Genomic DNA, 22980 nt, shown 5'->3' with positions numbered 1-22980 from the left:
AAAAGTTTACCCAAGCTAACATTAGTCAATATAAACATGATCTTAAAAAACAATAATGCACACTGGGGTAACTACCCAAATGCAGTAATGGGCTATATCAGATGTTAAGGTTATATTGCATATTACAAAGTAAATAAATATATGTTGATTGAGCTCTCTGAGTTAATATTTGAATTGACACCCTTTTTAAACCAGTAGGGGGTGCTCTGGTACAAGATGTATGTTTTTCAGATGGCCGTGTGGCCACTAAAGATCTCAGAACATTAGTGTCCTGACCAAATTACAATGTTATAGTTTGTCTATCTAAACAATGCCTGTATTTTCATTTGTACTTCCTGTCTTCAATTGTTGTGGAGTATTCTTGCGCACTGTTAAATGACCACTGTGTTCCACACCAGAGGTGACTGTATTTCTAGTGGATAAAATGTTATCGGTTTCTCTTTCCTGTGTGCTGGTGCATTTTTGAGGATTAATTAACATTTGTAAATTGTTTTATGATCCTTAGTTGAAAGATGCTAGAGTGTGATCCTTTGTAAGGGAGGTATGCCTAAGCCTGGGCTTTGGTAAACATAGAAAGAGGTGGGGAGAAGGGTTCAAGAGGAGAGATTGTGGAGCATGGATTGACTCCCCCAAACAACATGTAAGTGTTTTTCATTGTACAGAAGTGAGAGACAGAGAGAGATGTCTAGCACAGAATTTAGTATTTTGTCCTGCCAATCACAGATTCAGTTATCTTTGTCTGGTTAGGGAGAGCCAAAGCCTTTTAAGAAACCTCAAAGGAATCTGTAGCAGTCAGTAATTTCCTGCTAAACTCATTTTATCTCCCTTTCAGTGAACTTTAATGAAGTTTGCTCCAGATTTGTGAATCCATCAAAACCTTTTGTTAACCATTATGTCAGGCAGGCAAAATGTACCAGTGTGACACACTGACTATGGAGGCTCCTACACTCCATACTCCTGCACATACACACCACTATAAGCAATCTTCACTAGGACAACCATTTCCCATAAACATTCCAGTGTAATGCGCAGAACCTCCACTGATATACATTAGTGCAGTTGCACTAACTTCGCTGGATCAGACCCATCGGCTACAAAGACCAGATACAACTCTCATTAACATCAGTGGAGAGACTCCTATTGCTCTGCATTGGTGTTGGATCAGACCTTAAAGGCACTGTAGAGGGTATATACTGAAACTGAATGTTAATCTGTTGCACGATAACATCATCTTTGGCACTGATGAATAGTAATATTTATTCTTGTACTATAATAATAAGTCTTCTTGCTAGCATCTGATAAAATATTGATTCCTAGAGTGTCAGGAAACATATTATAACAGGTAACAGAGACCAGCACGTTATCAATCATCACAAGTTTAATAAAATCTACCCAGAATACAAGCTCTTGATAAATGATCAGGAAAACTGCATGAACAGTTAATTCTCCTTTCCATTGCACAGGCTCGTAATAAAACTTTGCTGGTGAATCACTGTTTTATCTGAGTCTGTATCACCATAAAGTCTGGATTAACAATATTATGTTCTTCTTTTTGGAGATCAAAGGACTAGATAAACACTGAGTGATGGGGATAAAAGCATGCATGTATATAGAAAAAGAATAATTACTTATTCTTCTATTAAAACAATACAGCAAAGGTATCAGAAAGCAGCAGTTTTTGGTTTTGTTTAATGGGGCACATTACCTTGGAACCTCATCATATTAATGCTGATGACATGCAAGTTCCAAATCTATCACACCACCACATTACTGCCTCATGCATGCTGGTAGTATTTTAATATGCCTATCTAAAGCAATTACCTATATCCAACATGAAAAAGGGGGCAAGGCAAACCTAATGAGAGCCTAACAGGCAACTGGAGAGGTTAGCCCAGGTTTTCAATGTAAGCCAGTGCCGAATCTTCAGGGAGCAGATCAGTGCAGTCCTAATGTTAACCTCTGTTACTAATTAATTTAGATGCCGTTTCTCACACTGTCTTTCAGTGCACAGAACAGCCTCCCAGCTCTGGTCAATCTAAGTACTTATATGGCCCCCATTACCTTATCTCTCAGCGCTCACAATCTATTAAGGTATTTATTTTCACAATACCCCTGTGAATATAAATATCTCTATTTTAGAAACTGAGAACTGACACACGGAGCATCAGATTTTGAAAGGTATTTACATTTCTGAAGATACAGATAGTCTCCTAGTGAGACTTTCAAGAGCACCAAAATTGGTTAGGCACCTATCCCCCATTACAATCAACATGCACAAACTTACTTAGGCCCTTTTGAAAATCTCACTGGGTGCCTAAATATCTTTGAAAATCTGGTCCAGAGGGACTAAGTGGTGTGCCCAAAGTCCCCCAGGATATCAGTGGGGGAGCAGGGAACTGACCCCAGGTCTCCTGAGTCTCAGACTAGCACCTAAACCACTTAAACCTCCTCATCTGTCTGGTTTGCCAAACCAGTCCCCTCACTTTTGTATCTCTACAGAATATTCTCTTTAGTATTATAATTATTTGTATTACAGAAGAAAGTAGAAGCCTCAACCAAAATTGATCCCAAGGTGCTAGGCTCTGTACATACACACAGCAAGAGAATATCCCTACCACAAATAATATAGTCTAAAGAGAAAAACCATCTCCATCCTTTCATAAATGAACATGTTAAGGTGTCAGGAATCTATGTGATGAAAGACAATGGAAAAGACACACTAAGAACCCCAATTATATTGTGAAGGAGAGTGTATGGGTCAAACAGAAGCCAGGATGATCAATGTGCCAACTATTGACGCTTGTGATGGGGTGGTGGAGGAGGTTTGTTACAGACCACCAATTCAAAGCAGACAATAGGATGCATTACTCCTTAAACACTGGTCTGTTGTATGTGAAGGGAAAACAGTATTGTTTTGGGGGACGTCAATTTGGGAGACATTTGCTGGAGTCTCAGGCAGCTAGTAGTACATCATCATTAAAGTTTCTAAAAATTATAGATGATAAATTTCTAACAAAAATGCATTGCTGTCAACATGAGCTACCTATTTTGGACCTCATTATGATGGCTTAAGATGAATTACATTGGACTGGAAGTTGGTGGTCACCTGGGGAGCAGTGATCATGACATGATTACATTCAATATGGGCAAAGAGGACAGAAGTGCTTCAAAAGGGCTAATTTACCAAAGATGAAGAAAATTATGAGAAAAATTGATTGGGATGAAATATATAGACAGAAAAATTTGAATGAAAATTAGGAGTTCTTTAAGAAAAAATGTATTAATTGGGCAAAAAGCCACAATTCCACAGTCAAGAAAGAGGACAACTTTGGTTAAAAACCCATTCTGGTTCAGTGATGAAGAGTAAGCAGAAATTAGAAATAAAAAAGCAATATATTACATATGGAAAAAGCAGTTAGGAAGTTCAGAAACTTGATAAGAGAAGCTAAAGACATCAAGAAAAATTCCATGGCTGGCAGAACAAACGACAATAAGAAGGTGTTTTTAATTATATTAGGAACAAAAGAAATTCTGGCAATGATACAGATCCATTACTAGATGGAGATGGTAAAATTGTTAATAATAATGCAGTAAAAGTCTGTAAAAGAAGTGTTCATTAAATATTTCTGTTCTTTTTTGGGAAAGAAGAAGGATTTTATCATATGAAGATAATGAGGTACTTTTCAGTCCATTAGTAACTGAGGAGGATATCAGATAAATCTGCTAGGATTAAATATTTTTAAATCAGCAGGCTTGGGCAACATGTACCCAAGAGTCCTAAAAGAGTTGAATGAGGAGATCTCTAGCCCACTGATGTTAATTTTTAATAAATCTTAGAATACCTAGGAAATTCTAGAAGACTGGAAGAGCGCTAAAGATTTAGGTTAGACATTTGAAAAATCTTCCTAACTGTAAGAGTAGTTAAGCACTGGAACAAATTACCTAGAGAGGTTGTGGAATCTCTGTCATTGGAGGTTTTTAAGAACAGGTTAGACAAACATCTGTCAGGGATGGTCTAATTAATACTTAATCCCGCCTCAGTGCAGGGGGCTGAATGTTGAGCTTCAAAAAGTTAAAGCTTTATAGACACTCAAACGCAAATTGTCAATATCACATGTCAAAATATACACAGTAAATATTCTTAAATCAAACTTTAATAAATTCTCAAGAAGAATGTCTCTTCCTTTTCTTATGTGTAAATTTCTATCATCATTAATGGAAATATTTTTTCATCTCTTTGAGTGTGTACAGTAAAACCGATTTTTACTGATATTTAAAGATAAAAATCTAAACCTTCCAAGCCTAAATATAGCTATACAAATCAAGGATTGAGACACGCATACACTATTACTGCATGAGAAGTCAGTCTGGACATTTTAGAAAAAGAGCAGACTGAGTTTTGGAAAGCAGATGCTGGTTAGATGGACTCAGATTGAACTCAGCTAGACTCAGAGATCCATTTCTTTACCCATGTCCAATCACTGCAATTTGCCATTTTACTCGGTTTTCATTATCTTCACTTACCTTCTGCAGGAGTTCAATTTCCTGCTGTTTTGCGTTGAGAACAGCCAAGGCTTGCTCATGCTCCAATTCCAGCTGTTGCCGCCGTTCAGCAGCCTCTCGCATATGCTGTTTCAGGGAAAAGAAAACCAACTCATTAGAAGATTTTAATGTACTTTTCTGAAATCAAATATGCTAACATTTTAAAGCATGATGCTGATTTCAATATAACATCTCTTTGGTATCGAGGGTATGCAAACCAGATAGATTTTTTATTCTATCAGGCCATAGGGGCATATTTCCACTGCAGCGCATTGTTAGTTTGATATGAATCTCCATTAGTTGATAGCAATATATATCGCCCATGGCACACAGTTGAGCAGTTCATATTCCATCCAGAAGAGGGCAGAGTTACTGCATACCCTAGACACCTCATCAGAGCATTGCAAACTGTATCATATTAAATAGTTTCATCTCAGGAAAATTTTAGCTTGACAAATTCTCTAACAGATTCTTTATTTGGAATCCTGTTCTCTCGTTTGCTTCATGCATGTTCATCATAAAGATACATTCTGACCTTGATGCTCTATCTGCCTAGTATTTATAACAACAAATACACACCAAAAATAAGACAGGTGGACTTGGATAAAATTGACTACACAGTACTGAAAAAATAGGGTTTTTTTAAAAAAGAAAACCTTCATTTAATGACTCAAACTAATATGATGCAGGACTCTTCAGAGCACAAACTACAGACATCCTTTGTAGATACTAATCTTTTTCATTAAAGGATGACAAAGTTCAGCTTCACATGACTATACTTCCAAATCACCTTGTGCAATAAATGAGAACTAGAAAAAGATCTCTTCCTAGATTCCAATTTCTTCCCTGCTGAAGTCGATATTACAGATTGAGAGCACAATATGGTACTTGTGGCCATAGCAGATAACTGTGCTTGAAGGCAGAAATGATACCGGGTTGCCACTGACTATAATGTGGGTCAGAATTTCTCACTGTGTAGAAGAGAAAGGTCTTACCCAAGTGGGTCTATTGTTTGTCTTCTTTAATGAGTTATCATTCTGGGCTATGTGGTATAAATAAAAACGGGAACAGTATAAAGAGGTTGGCTGGCACCAATAAGGTTGTATTTGCTAAGAAGACAGCAACATCTTCAATATTCTATCTGGTTTCACTTTGATGGTTGAGTTCTTTAATATTTACTTTTTATTGATAAGTTAGTGAAAAACCACAGCCCAAGTTCTTCAGAACTACTGATTTAGGGTTATAAATTATTGCGTGGGTGCCCAGTCTGAGACACCTAAAGAAGGCCTGGTTTTCAGAGAGTGGGTGCTCATCACTTTCTGAAAATCGGGCCCTTTTAAGGCATCTCAGCTTGAGTGACTAAAAATCAAGGCATCCAAAAATCATTAGTCATTTTAAAAAATGTTGTTTATGTTGTGTAATTTTCAATCTGTTAAGCCTTCCCACAAAGCTAATATAGCCTAAAAACTGCTCGTGTGAGTTTAAATCTGCTCCACCATCCCCAGCACAGGCAACTGACTATTCAGTTCATTTAAGAGTTCCACAGGGCCCATCAGAACACAACAGCACACTAGGAAGAAGTTAGCAACTTTTTGTCATGCTCTGCAGCACTAGTTCTCCTACTGGTACTTTCCTGCTGACGTTTGCGAGGAAATAAAGGAATGATTCAACGTGGAGCACAGGTCTAGTAAACACAAACAAGAGGATTTAATATACTTTGTTACCTAGCGTGCATGACTTGGAACAAGAATGCAGCCTCCCTTATGCCTTAAAAAAAAAAAAAAAAAAACCTCTGGCATTAGCTATTTGAATGAATTCAAGCACAGGTAAGTGGTTATTTCAAAATTCAGAGTTGACAGGAATACACCTTCATTTGTGGGCTAACAATTGAGAACAAAAGGAACTAAGGGACCAGGGCTAGAAGTGGTGGACCAGCATTTAAACAGAAACTGATTAGAACCATTCCTTGTGCGAGTAATCAGCAGCTGCTGAACAGCTTCTCTTGACAACAGTGACAAGCATTAATTAAAAAACCTGTTAGTTGTTAAAAAGTCCACATTCTGTGAAAACAAAGTCCTTCCTATTCCGTTATACTGGACACGGTCAGGTTGTTTACATGGACTGTTCAGATGCCATTGCTGGTGGAATTAGGTGAAGGAGGTGGAAGGTATATTTGAAAATCATGGATTCACACACATAAATTGGATTCTCAGGTGGCACCGTGCTTCTCTAACCTTCTGCAATGGTGTTTGCAACCTACTTTCAAGCAAATGGCTGCTGCTGAACTCTAGTGGCTACGAATGTTTCACTCTGAGAAAACTGTACAGCACACTTACGTTAATTTTACTTTGGAGATGCTATTTTATTTAAACAGCCAACAAGAGAGGAGCGCCCAGTAATGTCTTTCTAATAGCAGACACATAATACACAGAATATTATCATTGGAAGAGAAATGTTAGCATTCCGCTGTATACCTTTAGAGAAATGATATCAGTCACACAGGCCCATGAACAGGAACAAAACAGAAAGCCAATGCACCTTCTCTGCCTTCAAGACAAGTCTGATTTCATCCCACAATTTTGCACTTCAGTGGAGCCTATTCTGAACTCTCCTTAGGGTTTTGTGCAGTTAGCCTCTTGACTGCAGAGTTTATAACCAGGGCTGTAGGCTTTAAATCCTCATGTGTTTTACAAAGTTACCCCAATATGTTCATAGAAAATATCTACTTTTCTCAGCATTTGGCTATTGCCAAAGGTTGTGGGACTGATTCTCCTCTCATGTACACTGGGTAACTCCAGTGACTTAGCAAAGTTACTCCTGATTGACATTAGAATCAGACCATGTGTCTTTTACCCAGGTGCTTTCAGCAGCTCTTATATCGAAGTCTACAGGACGCAGGCACTGATGGTGCTTGCTTAAATGTCTTACATTAAGGGCAACACTGGGGCAGAATGTCCACAGTACAATACAATTCTCACTAGGATAATCTGCAAAGACAAACATTCTTACAAAAAATCCAGTAACCTCATTCCATGCCTCCAAGATTTAACAGCAGATTTGCTGTAGCTCAGTCAGATGTTACTAAGACTTAACAATTTTTACAAAACCTAATACAGCACATTTACTATGAAGAAAGTATAAATAACTAATAATATTAAACTAGATCTGTAAAAATAAATTGAGCTTTTTTCTTTTCTTTTGTCAGTTTGCTTAATCTCAATATTTGGTAATCAGCAATTCACAGAGTCACCAATTTCAGGGAACATTGGGTCATCTAATCTGACCTCAGTGCATCTGAGAGTCATGTAATTGCTGAAATGTTGCTTTACAATCTAACCACGTCGGGACAGCAAAAGCAGGTGGAGGAGGAAATAGCATTAAGTTTTCACAGAAAACAAAGGCATATCAGTTCTCTTTCTTTGGTGTAAACAAAACTTGTTATCTCCAAAGTTTCATCCTTAAGAGACAAGGATCTGCCACACAAAGGTTTGGGCACTTTTAATTTCCACTTTAGGGCTTTAAAGGCAGGTGACATAGAAAGGTTTAACGAAGGCTTTTGCAACTAACTGGTGACTTAGGATATAATTCTGTGTCTATCACATGGCAGAGCAATACAAAGGTGGTTGCATTCCACCTGTCTGTGCTATGGTTGGCCTTAGCTAGTGCTAACTTGCTAGCACTTCACTAAACATGAAAATTCACACACACACTTATTCCTCCTCTTAAAAAGGATTATTCAGTTCCCAAGCATGGAGTCATTCAGATGTCATGAAGAAAATATACATTTAGAAGAGCACACAGAAAACACAGGGAAGACCACACATTTAAAAACACTAGGGCAGGTCACTTCTTCCTGTAGAAAAAAATGTGGGAAAGAGCCTTAAGGTGGAGTGGAGGGGCTGCCGGATCTTGTAGAGTTTCCCCCAGATCAGAGGCAGGATTCCCAATATGAAGTAGATTCTAGTGGGTTTGCAGAAGCCTCTCTGTTGCATCTTAGCCCTATGCAGTTGTACTCCAGCTCCCTGTCTGCTTCTTCTACCAGGTGTTGCCTTTGGAAGCCCCTTTAAAGGATACAGAGGGGCTCTGCTCAGAAGCCCTGCCTGTGTCAGCTTTTGTGAGCACACCATCCCTCACAACACGCCTGTCAGAGGGGAAGAGGTTTTGCAGAGGAAGCTGACATTATGTACAACTGCAAGAAAACTGGTAGAAAACCTTACCGTGGGAGCAGAATTATTTTTAACCCCCTGATATTTATAACTGGTTGTCGACATTAACACTGACTCAACTGACTTTCAAATATCAGAGCCTTGTTTCCTAAAGATAAGTAGGATGTGACACTGAATGTGGTGCAAACTTAGTTCACACCAGAACATAATGATGAAAGGGCTTGTCATCTGCTCTTGCGGACACTGCTGTCACAGCAGAGTGAAGGGGAAAAGATGGCCTACTGCACATCAGGAAAAAACTATTTTCTGTGAGAGGCTACCTATATTTAACTTTTCAGAGAGCTAGCTAATTCAGCACATTCAGGTACTTACTCCTCAGCTGAGTTAATATATCCTGACATGATAAAGAAATGTAGTTATTTCTTCTCTTAACATGAAAACCAGACTTAATATTCTTCAAACCTCTTCAGAGATAGGAAACCAGCTGGCCATTTTTAAGCTAAATTTTTCAAGGGTAAAATGAGAATTAAATAATACCCAGTTAATTCCATCCATTTCCTGATGTACATTAGGCCAAATAGCATGCAAAAGGTTGTTGTTATTTGCACTGTAGTAGTATCTAGGATCCCCGGTCCTCAATCAGGACCCCACTGTGCTAAGCTTTGTACAAGCAGACCCAAAAGATGGTCCCTTCTCCAAACAACTTACAACCAAAGTATAAGACAAGAGACAACAGATAGATGGAGAGCATGAAAAAACAGGGAAATAATATTGATCAGTGTGATAGGCAGTGGTCTTAGCACACTACGTGCCTGGCCACTGTAAATTTTTTGTAGGTATCCCAGCACAGGTGGATTTTAAGAAAGGATTTGAAGGTGAGCAATGAGCTAGGTTTGTGCATGTTTACAAAGCACTTCTCCCAACCAGTTCACTTCAGAGGTTGACCACAGATCTGTGAAACTGGGGTTGAAATTCATATTCAAACCAACTTTCTTGCACTACATTCCTAATTCTATTGTTAAAAATGGTGCTGCACAGGTACCATGAAACCTTAGAAATATCACCCTGTTTGATAATATGGTTTGGACATAACTACATCATTTATCATATATAATACTCACACTGCATATGTTAACGTCCCTCCCAATACAGAAATAAGACAGTTAAGTACAGTCAGAAAAAACATATATATTGGAAACTGTAAAGCTGTCCCGATCACTGTCAGTGGTTAAATATGTGATTAAAACAAGCACCTGTAATTCTTTTAAACTAAGAGTTTTTATCATGTAAGCCATTCAAACTGTCCACACCTCTTTAAAAATACCACATATTTGCAGAGCTGTCTGGATAGCAAAGCCTCTGGAGCAGTAAACTGCCTGCTTCTCAATTCCAGTCCCCAGACTATGCCTCTACCTCCCCAGAGAGCTCAGGAAACTTTTATCAGGGATCTTCTTTCAGTACCTAGCGCATGAGTTGAAAAAGATTAATTAAACCAGAAGAGTACAGCTCAGGGTGTTTTGTCCCCAGCCCGCAATAGAGAGAACTGAAATGCAATATCATGAACGCTTGAGGGGAGGGAAGAGGAACCCTAATGAGGGAAGAGTTCTGGGAGAAAAGGTGAGTGATCTAACACTTTAGTTCCATGACACAATGTTTTCTAATGCATCTCCGCAGTCACTGGCCAACAGAGACTAACTGCAACTGTGAGGGGGAATGGCAGGACTACTATACAGGTAGGCTTGGAAAAATTAGATTTTTATCAGTGAATATCCATAGATGTTGATTTCGCTGTACAAACACAGACGAAAAGATATCTCCATCGATAATAACCAAAATTTACAAATAATCAAAGTAAAGAAAATTCTGCTTGAGAACTTATTGAGAATTTGATTTAAAGATATTTACTTTGAATATTTTGACATGCGATGTTGACAATGTGTGTTTTAACTGTTATAAAGTTTAATGTTTTGAATCTCAACATTTACTGCCATTAATTAAATATTGTCAGACCCTACCCCGTTCTCTTATACCTCCCAATTTCCTACAACTGTGAAAGTTGAAATGAATCAATAAAGAAAAATTCTTAAAATAAACAGATATTATTCAGAAAAATTATTATTATTTTTTGCCATGCCTATATATATCTATCTACCTATATGCACCAAGTAATTTGTTGTGTATTTGTTAGAACTAGGTCAGAGCAAAACAAGTCCACCTGCACTCAGCTTCCACTGTACCAGGACTGTATCATCATAGCATCACTGACTCCTACCGTCCCATCTCCCCATGACCAGTCATTTTAATATCACCAAAACCTGCCCTTTCCTCATTATCCTTAGGGCTAAAGCCCTTGTCGATGCATTAAAGATTCGGCCTCCTTAGCCATCCTAATTTTTGCCTCTGACTCTTCCAAGCCAAAAATGTCACTGCTGAGGTCATATTCCTCTCCCACCACTGAGACATCACCACCATCGTTGGAAGTCCTTCAGGCCTTTTCTAAACTGCAAAGGGAACACAGAACTCACTACGGAATGGCTTCCAACATAAGTGTGCTCTGTGTACATTTTGCTAAACTAAACTAGTCTGGGAAGAGATATTCCCCAGGATGCAACTGGGCAGAGAGACTGAGTAAACAAGTTTGGGGAGACTGAAAATTACCTAGGCCACAGTAGCACCACATCTCTGATTCTGATTGTGATCTCAGCTTGCAATGCTAACTAGGGATAGGTTCCCTGAAAGGTACTAGTGTGTGCCTTTAGTTTCTCTTGTGAAAGTTCCCAACCTCCCTCCTGCCTTCATGTGCTACTCAGAGATGCTGGTTTGCTGCAAACAACCATCTATGTGCTGAACTCCACTGCAGGGTGTAAAAAGGGGCCAGCCTCAGAAATTCGTTGACTATAGCGCAGAGGGCAGGGATGCAGTGAATAAGTCCCTTCCATGTCCGGCCAGGCCAGGCCAGACCAGGATTTAGGGAGAACACATGTTATGACACTAGGAAACACAGTCTCTCACCAGTCTAGAAGTTAGAAAGTCAGGGAGAACTACAGGGTCTTTTACCAGCAGCGTGGTAGTACCATAAACGTGTAATGCAGTGGATGCTCTACTGGGTGCAGTACCACTTGATATTGCTGGGGGACTTCTAGTGCGTATGGAGCCGCTCTAGCCTGAGCCCCTACAAGCTGCAGTGTAACTGGCCACTTAAAGTCCCCTGGCCTCCCCAGCACCTAGCCTGCAGGCAGCAGAGGGATGAGGCAGAGAGCAGGAAATAGAGGATTTTGTGGGGCTAGCCATCAGAGGTACAGTAAAAGGCTATCTGCACATGCTCCTGCAGCCCCAGCCCAGGAATCCCTGCAGCAATTGAGCTACAAGCAGTCGAGGGTTGTGGCACAGAGCAGGGAATACAAGCTTCTGCAGGACTAGACATTTTTGCTCATAGAAACGTATTTGTGAAGGAAAAATCTGACTTACAGGAACATCACAAACACTGCCTTTTCTCTGGCTTTTGAGGCTTAAGAGGATCTAAAGTCCCCATAGTATGTAGTAAAACCAGTCAGTGGCTTATGGGACACAGAGCTACTTTAGGATCTTTAAACAACATTATTGTCAACAAGCTAAATGTCATCTTAATTCAATTACTTCCTCTTCTCCTTACACAAAAGAGCATTGTTTGCTAATACATTACAAAGCAATCTTTCAATGAAATGTTTGTGTACTGAGATAATGTAGTTACATGATAGAAGGGATGGGAATAGTCCCCAATGACGAAAATATTGAAAAACACTTGTCTTATAAAACAAGGAGTAAACACTGTTCCTACTTCACTCAGACCCATGTGCATAAACTGAACATTGGGTTCAGAAGCATTCCCTAGAAACAGGGAATCATGTGAACCTCGTGAAATGAAACGTGCAAAAGACCACCAGTAACAGACAAACTCCTGTCTTAAAAGATCACCCCAAAGTATCCACCAGTGTTCTGAAAACCATGATATTTTGGACTGCTCCTTTAAGGGCTGAGCTTCCCAAACAGTGAGTCTGAGCAGGACACTGCAAAGCTCTTGTCGTTATGTGGAGCCAGTTGGAACTAGCATAGAATAAGACAAACACCGTAGCCATTGAACACCACTGGGCTCCAGCTTTATTTGAAGACCCATCTCTTTAAGTGGCCGGTTTCAGTAGCTATTTAAAATAGGCTACAAAACCAGCAGTTCTTAGTTTCCCTTTTAGCTAGTGCACTAAACTTGTCACCTACCTCCCAGCATCATTTTGATGCTGTTCAGCACTTCCATAATCTTTGCTCAAAAAAAGAAAAACAAGGAAAAAAAAAGACTTAGGGCTTGAAGCCAAGAGTCTAAAATGTTCTCTCAATCCACTCGGGCTTGATCCCACCAGGTCATGATTGAGGTGAGCTGGGAAGGAGCAATCTGGCAAAAGTACTCTCTTTAACAATAGCCCAGAAAAAAAAAGACAAGAGATTTGCTTTTGGTGAAGACTCAACCCTTTATCTCAGTCCTTAGAAAACGAGCCCAAGGAAATCTCAAAAAAGAGCTACAAAGCAGACTATGAAAAGTGACATCAAGATTTAAGGTCGGGTACATGAGGCCAGTTCATCATCCCACCGGTCACCAGCTTGCAGAGATTTGGTTCTGATAAAGACAAGGCATTGCTAAAAAAAAAATCCATAAAATAGAGCACCCTGAATAAGAGCCATTTATAAACTGAAACCTTAGGAGGTTTTTGTCCAGGAGCTAAGGAGCTGCTCTGAGCCATCATCTGTTTTTAATAACTTTATATTGGCTTAGCATCTTTACCGAGAAGTCTAGTAAAATATATGACGCATTTTGATGACCTCTCATGACTTTACTGGAGCCATAAATGAAGAAAATAGGGCACTGGAAAATAGAGAAATAAATACTGCAGACTTGAAGAGAGACTTTAAAGTAACTGATTGACTTGGTGGATGAAAATTGCTTCAAAGAGGGAGTAACAGTGGCTTCTCCATGGACGTATGGCAGGAATAGTCATCCCAAAATAAGTTAATAGCTGATTGTCCTGTTACTACGCCAGAAACTTCAGAGGAAGAAATAAAATGCCAGACACTTCACAATAAGGTGTGATTTGTGTAACACTACAGTATGAGAGAAATATCCTCCTCACTCCAACTAATAAGCATCTTATAACCTGTATATCAAGCCTTTAAATTTTATTCTAATTAATATAACTCTGGATGCTCTTCTTATCCACATATATATTTAATCCTGCTTTAATCTCAGTAAATTATTTGTCTCTACAATAGCTTGCAGTAGTGAGTATCACAAGTTAATGGTATGTTGCATTAAAAAGTATTTCCTTAGAATTCCCAAAACAATATCTTCAACCACCCAAATATTCAGTTCACCCACTTTCCCCAAAGGCCAGTAAAAATGATGGGCTTTGCATCATGCAGGCCCTGAAGTCTAAGAGACCAAGCACCGGGAATCAATTTCCAAAGTCAAGAGGCTCTCCTGCTAAACAACCATCTACTACCCTTTCTCACTGAAACTAAGAGAGATCCAGCTCAAGCACCAATGCTGATTGCAATTGTGGCAGTAAAGAGCCAGCTAAGCATACAGAGGTCCAGTGTGTAGCACATTTCCTTCAGCGTTTATTGCTTAAGAGACAAGTTGCAGCATGTTCCACTAACTGGAGCAGCTCTGTGGCCTTTCCTTTCATCCTTAGGTAGAGTACGTGGTCAAATTTTCTTTGGACAGACCCTGTGAATCCTTTATATTGTCTTCCCATCTCCATATCAACATCTCTGCCTGGGTAACAAAAAGAGCGCAGCTTTATAACTGTGCTCAGGGAAGACTAAATATGACCCTCTAGTTTCTTTCTCGGAAGCCACAGATTTAAATGTGTTCATGACTTTTCAAATGACAGAAGAAAAGAGGGTTGGGGGAGACAGAAATGTGTATCTGACACGGAAATAAGCATTCACAAGTGGTGCTGTAGCAAAAGAGGGCTACGTGGGAGAAGTCACAGAGGAGAGATATTAGAGAAACTGTTTTGTTGGTTATAACATCTTCAGTAAATGAAGCATTACAAATTACTTTTACTTTTAAATGTCAGCCTGCAGTATGCCAGACTTCTTCCTTAACATGAGGCTTTGGGGAATTCAGCTGTGAGAAAGCGTTTCATTTATGGAGGAATACATGAGATTGGAGAAGCCATAAACTGGAGGAAAACTGTGTGGTTTACTTAATTTAGTCCCTAGTTTTTCACCTTTGGATTAAACCCAAGAAGATTAAATGCTGCATTACTTTGATTAGATAATTACAGTAAATCCAAAATAGATTATTTTAGCCATAACGTCTGACACGAGGAGTACAGATGGTAGTTACAGGTTTGTCTGAGAGTAAGAGTTCAAGGCATAGCTGAGTCCCTAGCCGATCTAAATGCATCTTAATGCTCTTCGCTCAGGGACTCATGGAAATCTATTTTAAAAGTTTGCCCTCAGAACCCTTTACAGACAAAATGGGAATTTAGAGAGCTCAGCACCCCATAGGATTGGCCCCTAAAATAGCCCTGTTGAAAGATGTAATATCGACAACAAACTGAAGATAACTATTGACAGACAAGATGGGAAACAGGAGAACAAGTTTCCTCACACTGCCCTGCCAATTCACCTCAGCTTTGACCTGGAGCATCCATCTTTAGAAGTAAGAAATGGTCACTTTCTTTGCCTAATTCTATCTTTAGCTTTTCTGCTAAACTGCCAACAAAGGGGCCAATCAGTGCCAATAATGGTCATGGAAAATGTGATATGGAAAACTGTTACAGTGGAACTGTTATAATAAACAATCATTACAGTAGAAATGTAATCAATAAAAAAGTCTGTGGGGAACATGCTTTAAGTTTAGAGATGGAACAAGTTACCCTCAGAAAGGTCACTTTTATGAAAATTAACTGGATAACAAATGGATAACAAACTGGATAACAAATAATATTAAAAAGCATGCCCACAGCTTAGTGTGCTAGCTAGTGTGCTAGTGTGCTTAGTGTGCAGCAATTCTAGGCCCATAAAGGGTGTGTACACAACAGGGATATATATGCATAAAATATCTTTGTACACTTGCATATTCACTGTAAACAAACACACTTGAGAACTTCTAAAATTGGGGCCCTAGTGTTGAGATAATTTGCCTTTTAAAAGCCTTCAGAAAACGGGTGGGGAGAGACAGAGAGAAGCACAATGTCTTGCTTCTCACAACTTTTACAAACCTTGGCAAATCACGCAAACTGCTAAGTTCTGAAAGGAGCACTGCATGAGTGCGAGAGAAAGAGATAGAAAGCAAGAAACGAATCCTATTATCCTCTTTTGGAACCTTTTCTGCCTGCCTGTTACTGGAATGTGCTTTATCTGAGGACTCTTGCTCCCAAAGATCCTTTTCTCTCTCTCTCTCTCTCTCCTTAGCACAATAATTATACGTTTTTCATGTTTACTACAGCTGTTTACAAGTTTTTTCACAGAAAGATTTCTCATTAAAAATAAAGGAGTTTCTTTAAAAACATTTTTTTGGAGGGAAAAAACAGTTTTGGGTGAAAATATTCATCAGCTGAAATCCACTGGCTTCAAAATGAAAAGTTTTCTGTTTTGGTTGCCAAAAACTGAAAATCGGTTTTATTTTAATGAAATCTTGATTTTTTTTTCTCCAAAGGAAAAAAAAATCATCTCCCAATCAGCTCTCACATTTCACATCATTTGAGAGCCAAGAACACTTGTCTCTTCTTTCAATGCTCTCTCTCTGGATCATATTGCTAAAACATCACTCATTTAAACCAGAAAGCAGAAGGCTGCAAATGGTGGCCCAATCCTATAAACTGCTCTGCACGGACCCTGCCCTCTGTTTGTGCAAGGCAGTTTGCAGATCACTGCCTATGTATCATTATTATCTTTAGCATCACTGGAAGAGCCCAACCATGCCACACTCTTTACTACTGAACTAAATGGTAGTCCTTACTGAGTAAACTGAGTTGGATCAGCCCCTTAGTGTGCAAACATACGTGTTAATAAGAATAAATATATTAAACAAGGGTCCGGGCTCAACTCCCCAACCTCCTCTCTACAAACCTGAATAAAATAATTATCCCTGAACTTTCAAATGTGACCCCTGAGCACGAGTGTCGTCAAGTGGATAGGGCACGAGACTGAGAGTTAGGAGATCTGGGCTCTAATCCCAACTTCATTATTTACCTTGTGCATGATATTAAGCAAGTCACTTTACCACTCTCTTTCCTCTCCCATCCTTTATCTGCCTTGACAGTGAATCCTCAAAAATCAGGCTTGCTATGTATGACTGTGAGCTCATATGTGAAATTTCTGGCAGTCAAATTCTAGCTGCCCTGTGCTGATGCTATTACTGTTGAGACAAATTATAGAGATGGATCTGAGTGGCAAAATTCATAGGAGAATTTGAACTTCCCCAAAGTACGGGACTGTTTGGATACAATGATTTGATTCAGCTGACCAGGTCATTCAGATTCAGATCAAAACATCAACAAAACTCAAGGGTGGTTTTGGTTCAAGTACCACTTTATTATATTATGGCTGGGACACTTTTAAATGCAGCTTCCCTGGATGCTGTCATCACAGAAATTCTCTTCTCTCGTAAAAATTCCAATTCCTAGCATCTCAGTAGCACACATTTATCAGAAATGCTGATTACTGCCACACAGCAAAAAGGAGATACGGCTCCACATGTAATGTTTTGCTCCTTACGGGAAAGGCTATAGCACAACAAGATGTTGCTGCTTTGCTGCAATCCAGCCGATCGTAAGGAAAATATCTAAACAGATGGGTTGCTTTGAAGATCAGAGAAAGGGAGTTTTAAATTTCACAAATATTAATTTATTTCACCTGTATTTCCAATAGGTTTCAGAAGAGAACATAAAATGCATTCAGTTGCCCATAGCAGCAAATCCACCGGGGTCATGCTCACTTTTGTCTCATACAAAGTATCAAGGGGAAAAAGCACTGATATTGTTAAAATTTTCTTTTAGTGGAAACCAAGTCAACAGCACTTTCAAACAAAGACCCTTGCATCAGGTCTGCTCTACAACAGTATATAATGGAGTAATTCAGTTCAAGTCAATGTTTGCTAAATTCCACATCCAAGCAGTGTTGAGGTGCATACTCCATCAGATTACCTTCCTGAATTGTGCATATGTTCTTTACTCTTTTTTGCAATAATAATAAATAAGCCCTCAGCTTGCACTCATCTGCCTCGCAGAGTTGCAAGTGGAAAATATATATCTATGGATCTAGTAGACAAAATATATACTGACCTAGAAGACAGGTTTTACTGCTCACATCAAAGTCTACTGGTGCAAAAGCCCAGCCAATAAGAGTTCTTATTTTGACACTAAACTTGATTAAATGCAAATTACTGTCAATTCACAGCAGTCTATTTTTCAGCCGTCTCATGAGCCATGGCTTTACAGTTCATTTCCTTTTTCCTTTTTTGGTTTTCTTCTCTCTGCTACCTGCCCCTGGAGTCAGTGTAGTTCTGCATCTCTCTAGCTTGTGTCCCAGGTTCATTACATGGGGATCCTGGCCAAGTCCCTTGTGAAATGAGCTTTGGTTTTCTGTCACGGTCCATGGCAAGTGCTAGTGCACAGACCAGAGTGGTGTAGCGCATCATTCAGCAGTGTTTGTGAAGCCGTCAGTTTTCTATTCCCCAGAAGCCCAGGAAGGAAATAACACAAAAAGTAAATTAGCTTGCTGCCCAAGAGAAGGCATCCCTTCTTGCTCAGAGGGAAGGCGACATTGGTCTCAGGCAGAGGGCAGTACATCATACCTCCACTCGAGTATGCAGTTTAATTTTCCTTTTCCAGTACATGTATCTTTTATTTGCACCATAATTTTCAATTCATTCTATTGGTGCTGACTGTCCACTGGCAACTAGAACACCATTAATCTCCTTCAGAGCAATATTCAGGGTAGTGAAGAGCCTGAATGACTATAGCTCAGGCCTCCTGAAGCTTGCTGGGGGCAGGTCTACTCTACAGCCGGAATCGGTGCTCTGAGATCGATCCACCGGCGGTTGATTTAGTTGGTATAGTGAAGACTTGCCAGATCAAAAGCAGATCATCTCCAGTTGATCCCTGTACTCCACCCCCGATGAGAAGAGAAAGGTAAGTTGACGGGAGAATTTCTCCTGTTGACCCTCGCGGTGTATACCCCACAGTAACTAGACCTAAGGTATGTCGACTCCACCTATGTTATTCACATAGCTGGGGTTGCGTAGCGTAGCTTGACTTACCGCAGTACTATAAACATAGCCTGGGATGGTTAGGCATGTGTAGCAGCCAGCTTGACTTTAACATTCCCACAGTTCTCTAGTGGCTCACTGAGATGTAACTTGTATCCATTATTGGTCCCCATCTGGTAAATTGAAAGCCTTTTCTTCATCTCTCAGTCAACATTAAATAAAAGCTCTGGAGAGGAGTTTTGGAAAGGAGCATTCATGAAAATGGAGCAACACAATGAGACTTCTCCAGGTTAACGATTAGAGAGGCAGGCACCTGCTTTCATCATCACACGTATCTCCAAAGACCCCAAATCAGCTTCCACTGCAGCCAATTGCAGAACACCCATTGAGGTCAGTGGGAGCACAAATCAAGGACCAAGTCTTTCCAAAACCCTTTTCTAAATACATGGTTGGCATCTACAACTAGAGCTGAGTGAATAATTGATTTTTCGGTTCAATGGCCTGTCATAAACAGATAGCTAAGGGTTAATGTCTCTTCCACCTGAAGCACCTGACCAGAGGACCAATCAGGAAACCGGATTTTTTCAACTCTGGGTGGAGGGAAGTTTGTGTCTGAGTCTTTGTTTTCTGTCTGGCTGCTGTCTCTGAGCTTTGGAGAAGTAGTTTTACTTTCTAATCTTCTGTTTCTAAGTGTAAGGATAAAGAGATCAGATAGTAAGTTATATGGTTTCTTTTCTTTGGTATTTGCATGAATATAAGTGCTGGAGTGCTTTAATTTGTATTCTTTTTGAATAAGGCTGTTTATTCAATATTCTTTTAAGCAATTGACCCTGTATTGTGTCACCTTAATACAGAGAGACCATTTGTATGTATTTTTCTTTCTTTTTATATAAAGCTTTCTTTTAAGACCTGTTGGAGTTTTTCTTTACTGGGAAATTGAGTCTGTACTCACCAGGGAATTGGTGGGAGGAAGAAATCGGGGAGATCTGTGTGTTGGATTTGCTAGCCTGATTTTGCATTCCCTCTGGGGGAATAGGAAAGTGCTTTTGGTTTCCAGGACTGGGAACGGAGAGGGGGAGTCACTCTGTTTGGATTCACAGAGCTTGTGTCTGTGTATCTCTCCAGGAGCACCTGGAGGGGGGAAGGGAAAAAGGATTATTTCCCTTGGTTGTGAGACTCAAGGGATTTGGGTCTTGGGGTCCCCAGGGAAGGTTTTTCAGGGGGACCAGAGTGCCCCAAAACACTCTAAATTTTTGGGTGGTGGCAGCAGGTACCAGGTCCAAGCTGGTAACTAAGCTTGGAGGTTTTTCATGCTAACCCCCATATTTTGGACGCTAAGGTCCAAATCTGGGACTAAGGTTATGACATGGCCAAACCAAAAAAATCCAAAAAATAATTTGGCTTGTTTCAAACCAAAATTGATTTTTTCCAGTTCTTCTCAACAAAATGCAAAAACTCCCAAAATTGTGTTCAGGTCAAACAAAACATTTTAAAAAAATGTCATTTTAAATTGGCATTTTTTGTTTCAAAAATGGTGATTTGAAGTAACGTTGTCCAAACACTTTGTTTCAAAATTTCTGAATTTTTTGGTTTTGGGGTTTTTTTTTGGCCAAAACTATTAGCCAAATCTGACCAGAATTTGTGAATAGTTTCCAAGCATCAAAAAAATATTGGCCAGTTCTATCTATGACAAATATCAGCTCAAGCTTGCCAGCATTATTAATCAAATGTTCTTTGCAGAAGAATCTTGTTTGTAACCTTGAGAGTTCACTGAAGAACTCAGTCCATCTATTTTTATTTCTAGTCCAAATACTCGCCTCCTCTTCCTCTATTTCATCTCTTCTTTGTTCACTGCTTCAGTGGTTTGAAAAGGGAAAACTACAGGTTTTTCACCTTGTCAAACAAGCCACAGCCTGGCACCCTGTCAAAAGAAGCTCAACACTGGATCAACATTCCATTCGAACTGTCTGAACACATCCTTAGTCTTTCCAGACTGTGAAGGTATGTCTGACACACAGGCTGTGTTTACAATGTGCTTTTCTCTTAAAAATTACCACTGTAGCACTACCAGCAATGCAGCTCCACCATTGTTAGAAACAGTGGTAGCTCTAAGATCCCCATGTTTTCATTCCTGTGCCATGCGACCCTTTTTATAACACATCCAGATGATGTAGTAAAAACCATTGGAAAGGTGTTTGCAAACTACAGCTCCACATTTCCTGCCGCTGGGAGAGCAGCAGCCATTGTCCATTCAAAACACTGTTTCTGAGTCCATCTTGCTAGCTCATCTCTCCAACAGGACCACATCACACCCCTCTTTGCATCCCTCCATGACTCCATTTTTGCACCTGTCAGACACAAGGTCCTTGACTTTCAGGGCCATTTAAGGCCCTTCACCATTTAGTTTTACTCTCCCTATCAGATCTAAAGGCTTATCTTGCTGCTGGCCCTCACCTTTGCCCTGCAAGTGATGGTCCACTTGCCTGACCACTTCTCACTTGTCTCTCACGGTGCCCATCTTTGCACTGGAAAAGCTCCCGGACAAAATCCCTGAAGCTGCCATCTCCCTGGCAAAATCCCTCCTCAAAAGCTAACTCAGCTGCTATGCCTACAGTCTTGCTGCCAGCTGGCACTGGCTGGGCAAGTGATGAGCTGTGGCTTCTCTTTTCCTGATCAACTCTGTTTTACTGTTCACTCTGACCTCATCCTCTCAACTCATCTCCACTCTGTTTGTCTGTTTCATCGAGATGATACAGCCCATCACATACACACTGGGAGCTCTCCAGGTCAGAGGCTGCCTTCGTCATTAGATGTTTGTACTGCACCTAGCACAATAAGGCCCCAAGCCTTGACTGGAGCTCCTAGCCTTTCCATAAAAGAAACAAACAATAACTGGGGGGAAATTTAAGAAAAAGCCCAGTGGTCTCCATCTTGAGAAAAAACTGGGAGCTCCTAATTAAGACTCTTGCGTCTTCAGTACAGCCACAATTCACATTGCATTATACAGATGAAAATGACAATGCTGTGAGAGGTGAACATTATAAGAATAGAGTAAAGGATATATAAAGATTCACGACTCAATTTACAATGAACACGAATAGTCAGACTCTGACAAAATACATGAATAAGGGTATCACAAGTTGGCCCTACCATCTGAGTCTATTAAAGATATACCAAAATAAACCACCTATGGAAAACATTCAACAGAATTCTGCCTTTAGTGAATCAGAATACACATATAGAAGCTTTAAAAGCTACAGCGTGATAGGATGCAAATACTGACAAATCCTAACACAGCAGAAATGGACTACTGCTACAATAACGCCTCACAAAAGTCATCCCGGTTAAAGTTGTTTTGTTGTTACGCTGCTGATCAATTCGGGAACATGACCGTTTAAAGCTGCACAATGCTCCCTTATAATGTTGTCTGGCAGCTACCTGCTTTGTCCACTGCTTGCAGGAAGAGCAGCCCGTTGCAGCTAGATGGTGGGGGCCTGGAACCAGGGTGGATCGGCAGCCCCTCTATCAGCTCCCCACTCCCCTAAGTTCCCTGTGCAGCAGCTGCTCAGCAGGCTATCAATTGCCGGCAGTCCAGCTGTCCCTCCCTCCACTGCCATATACTGCTCCTGCCCTCTGCCTTGGAGCTGCTCCCGGGAGCTTCCTGCTTGCTGTGCGGGGGGTGGGGGGAGAAAGAGGGGCTAATGGTGGGGTGTCCTCCTCCCTCCTACTCCTGCCCCCCACTTACCCCTTCTCCATATAGAGCTGGGTGGGAACAGGGCTCAGTACACTGGCCATAGCTGCTGTCTTAACTTCCTGATCTTTTTAAAGGCAATGTACGAAGAAAGGTGTCAGCGTACTTATAGGGGGAATGCACATCTCTCTCTCTTTCTCCCACACACAGGGTGTGTGTCTTTGTCTGCCATGCTGTCTCCCCTTCCTCCATTCATGCTGCCTTGTAGGGTGTGAGACTACACTCATAACAATTTGTTAACCCTTGAGGGCTCAGCCAAATGCTAGTTCATC

At 40.3% G+C, this 22980-nt stretch overlaps 1 protein-coding gene across 7 annotated transcripts in view; it reads right to left on the bottom strand.

Annotated features, from left to right (window-relative positions):
* RIMBP2 (RIMS binding protein 2) overlaps positions 1-22980 on the bottom strand; it is a 349201-nt gene that overhangs the window by 92339 nt on the left and 233882 nt on the right. For all 7 annotated transcript variants that reach the window (XM_050923458.1, XM_050923459.1, XM_050923460.1 and 4 more), the window contains one exon: positions 4525-4629. In XM_050923458.1, the coding sequence (XP_050779415.1) occupies positions 4525-4629 (105 nt within the window). The remainder of the gene's footprint in view (positions 1-4524; positions 4630-22980) is intronic.

Source organism: Gopherus flavomarginatus, chromosome 15, assembly GCF_025201925.1.
Source record: "Gopherus flavomarginatus isolate rGopFla2 chromosome 15, rGopFla2.mat.asm, whole genome shotgun sequence".
In the NCBI taxonomy this organism is placed as follows: Eukaryota; Metazoa; Chordata; order Testudines; family Testudinidae; genus Gopherus; species Gopherus flavomarginatus.
The sequence above is the reverse complement of the archived record's forward strand: the minus strand, read 5'-3'. Positions and strand labels throughout refer to the sequence as shown.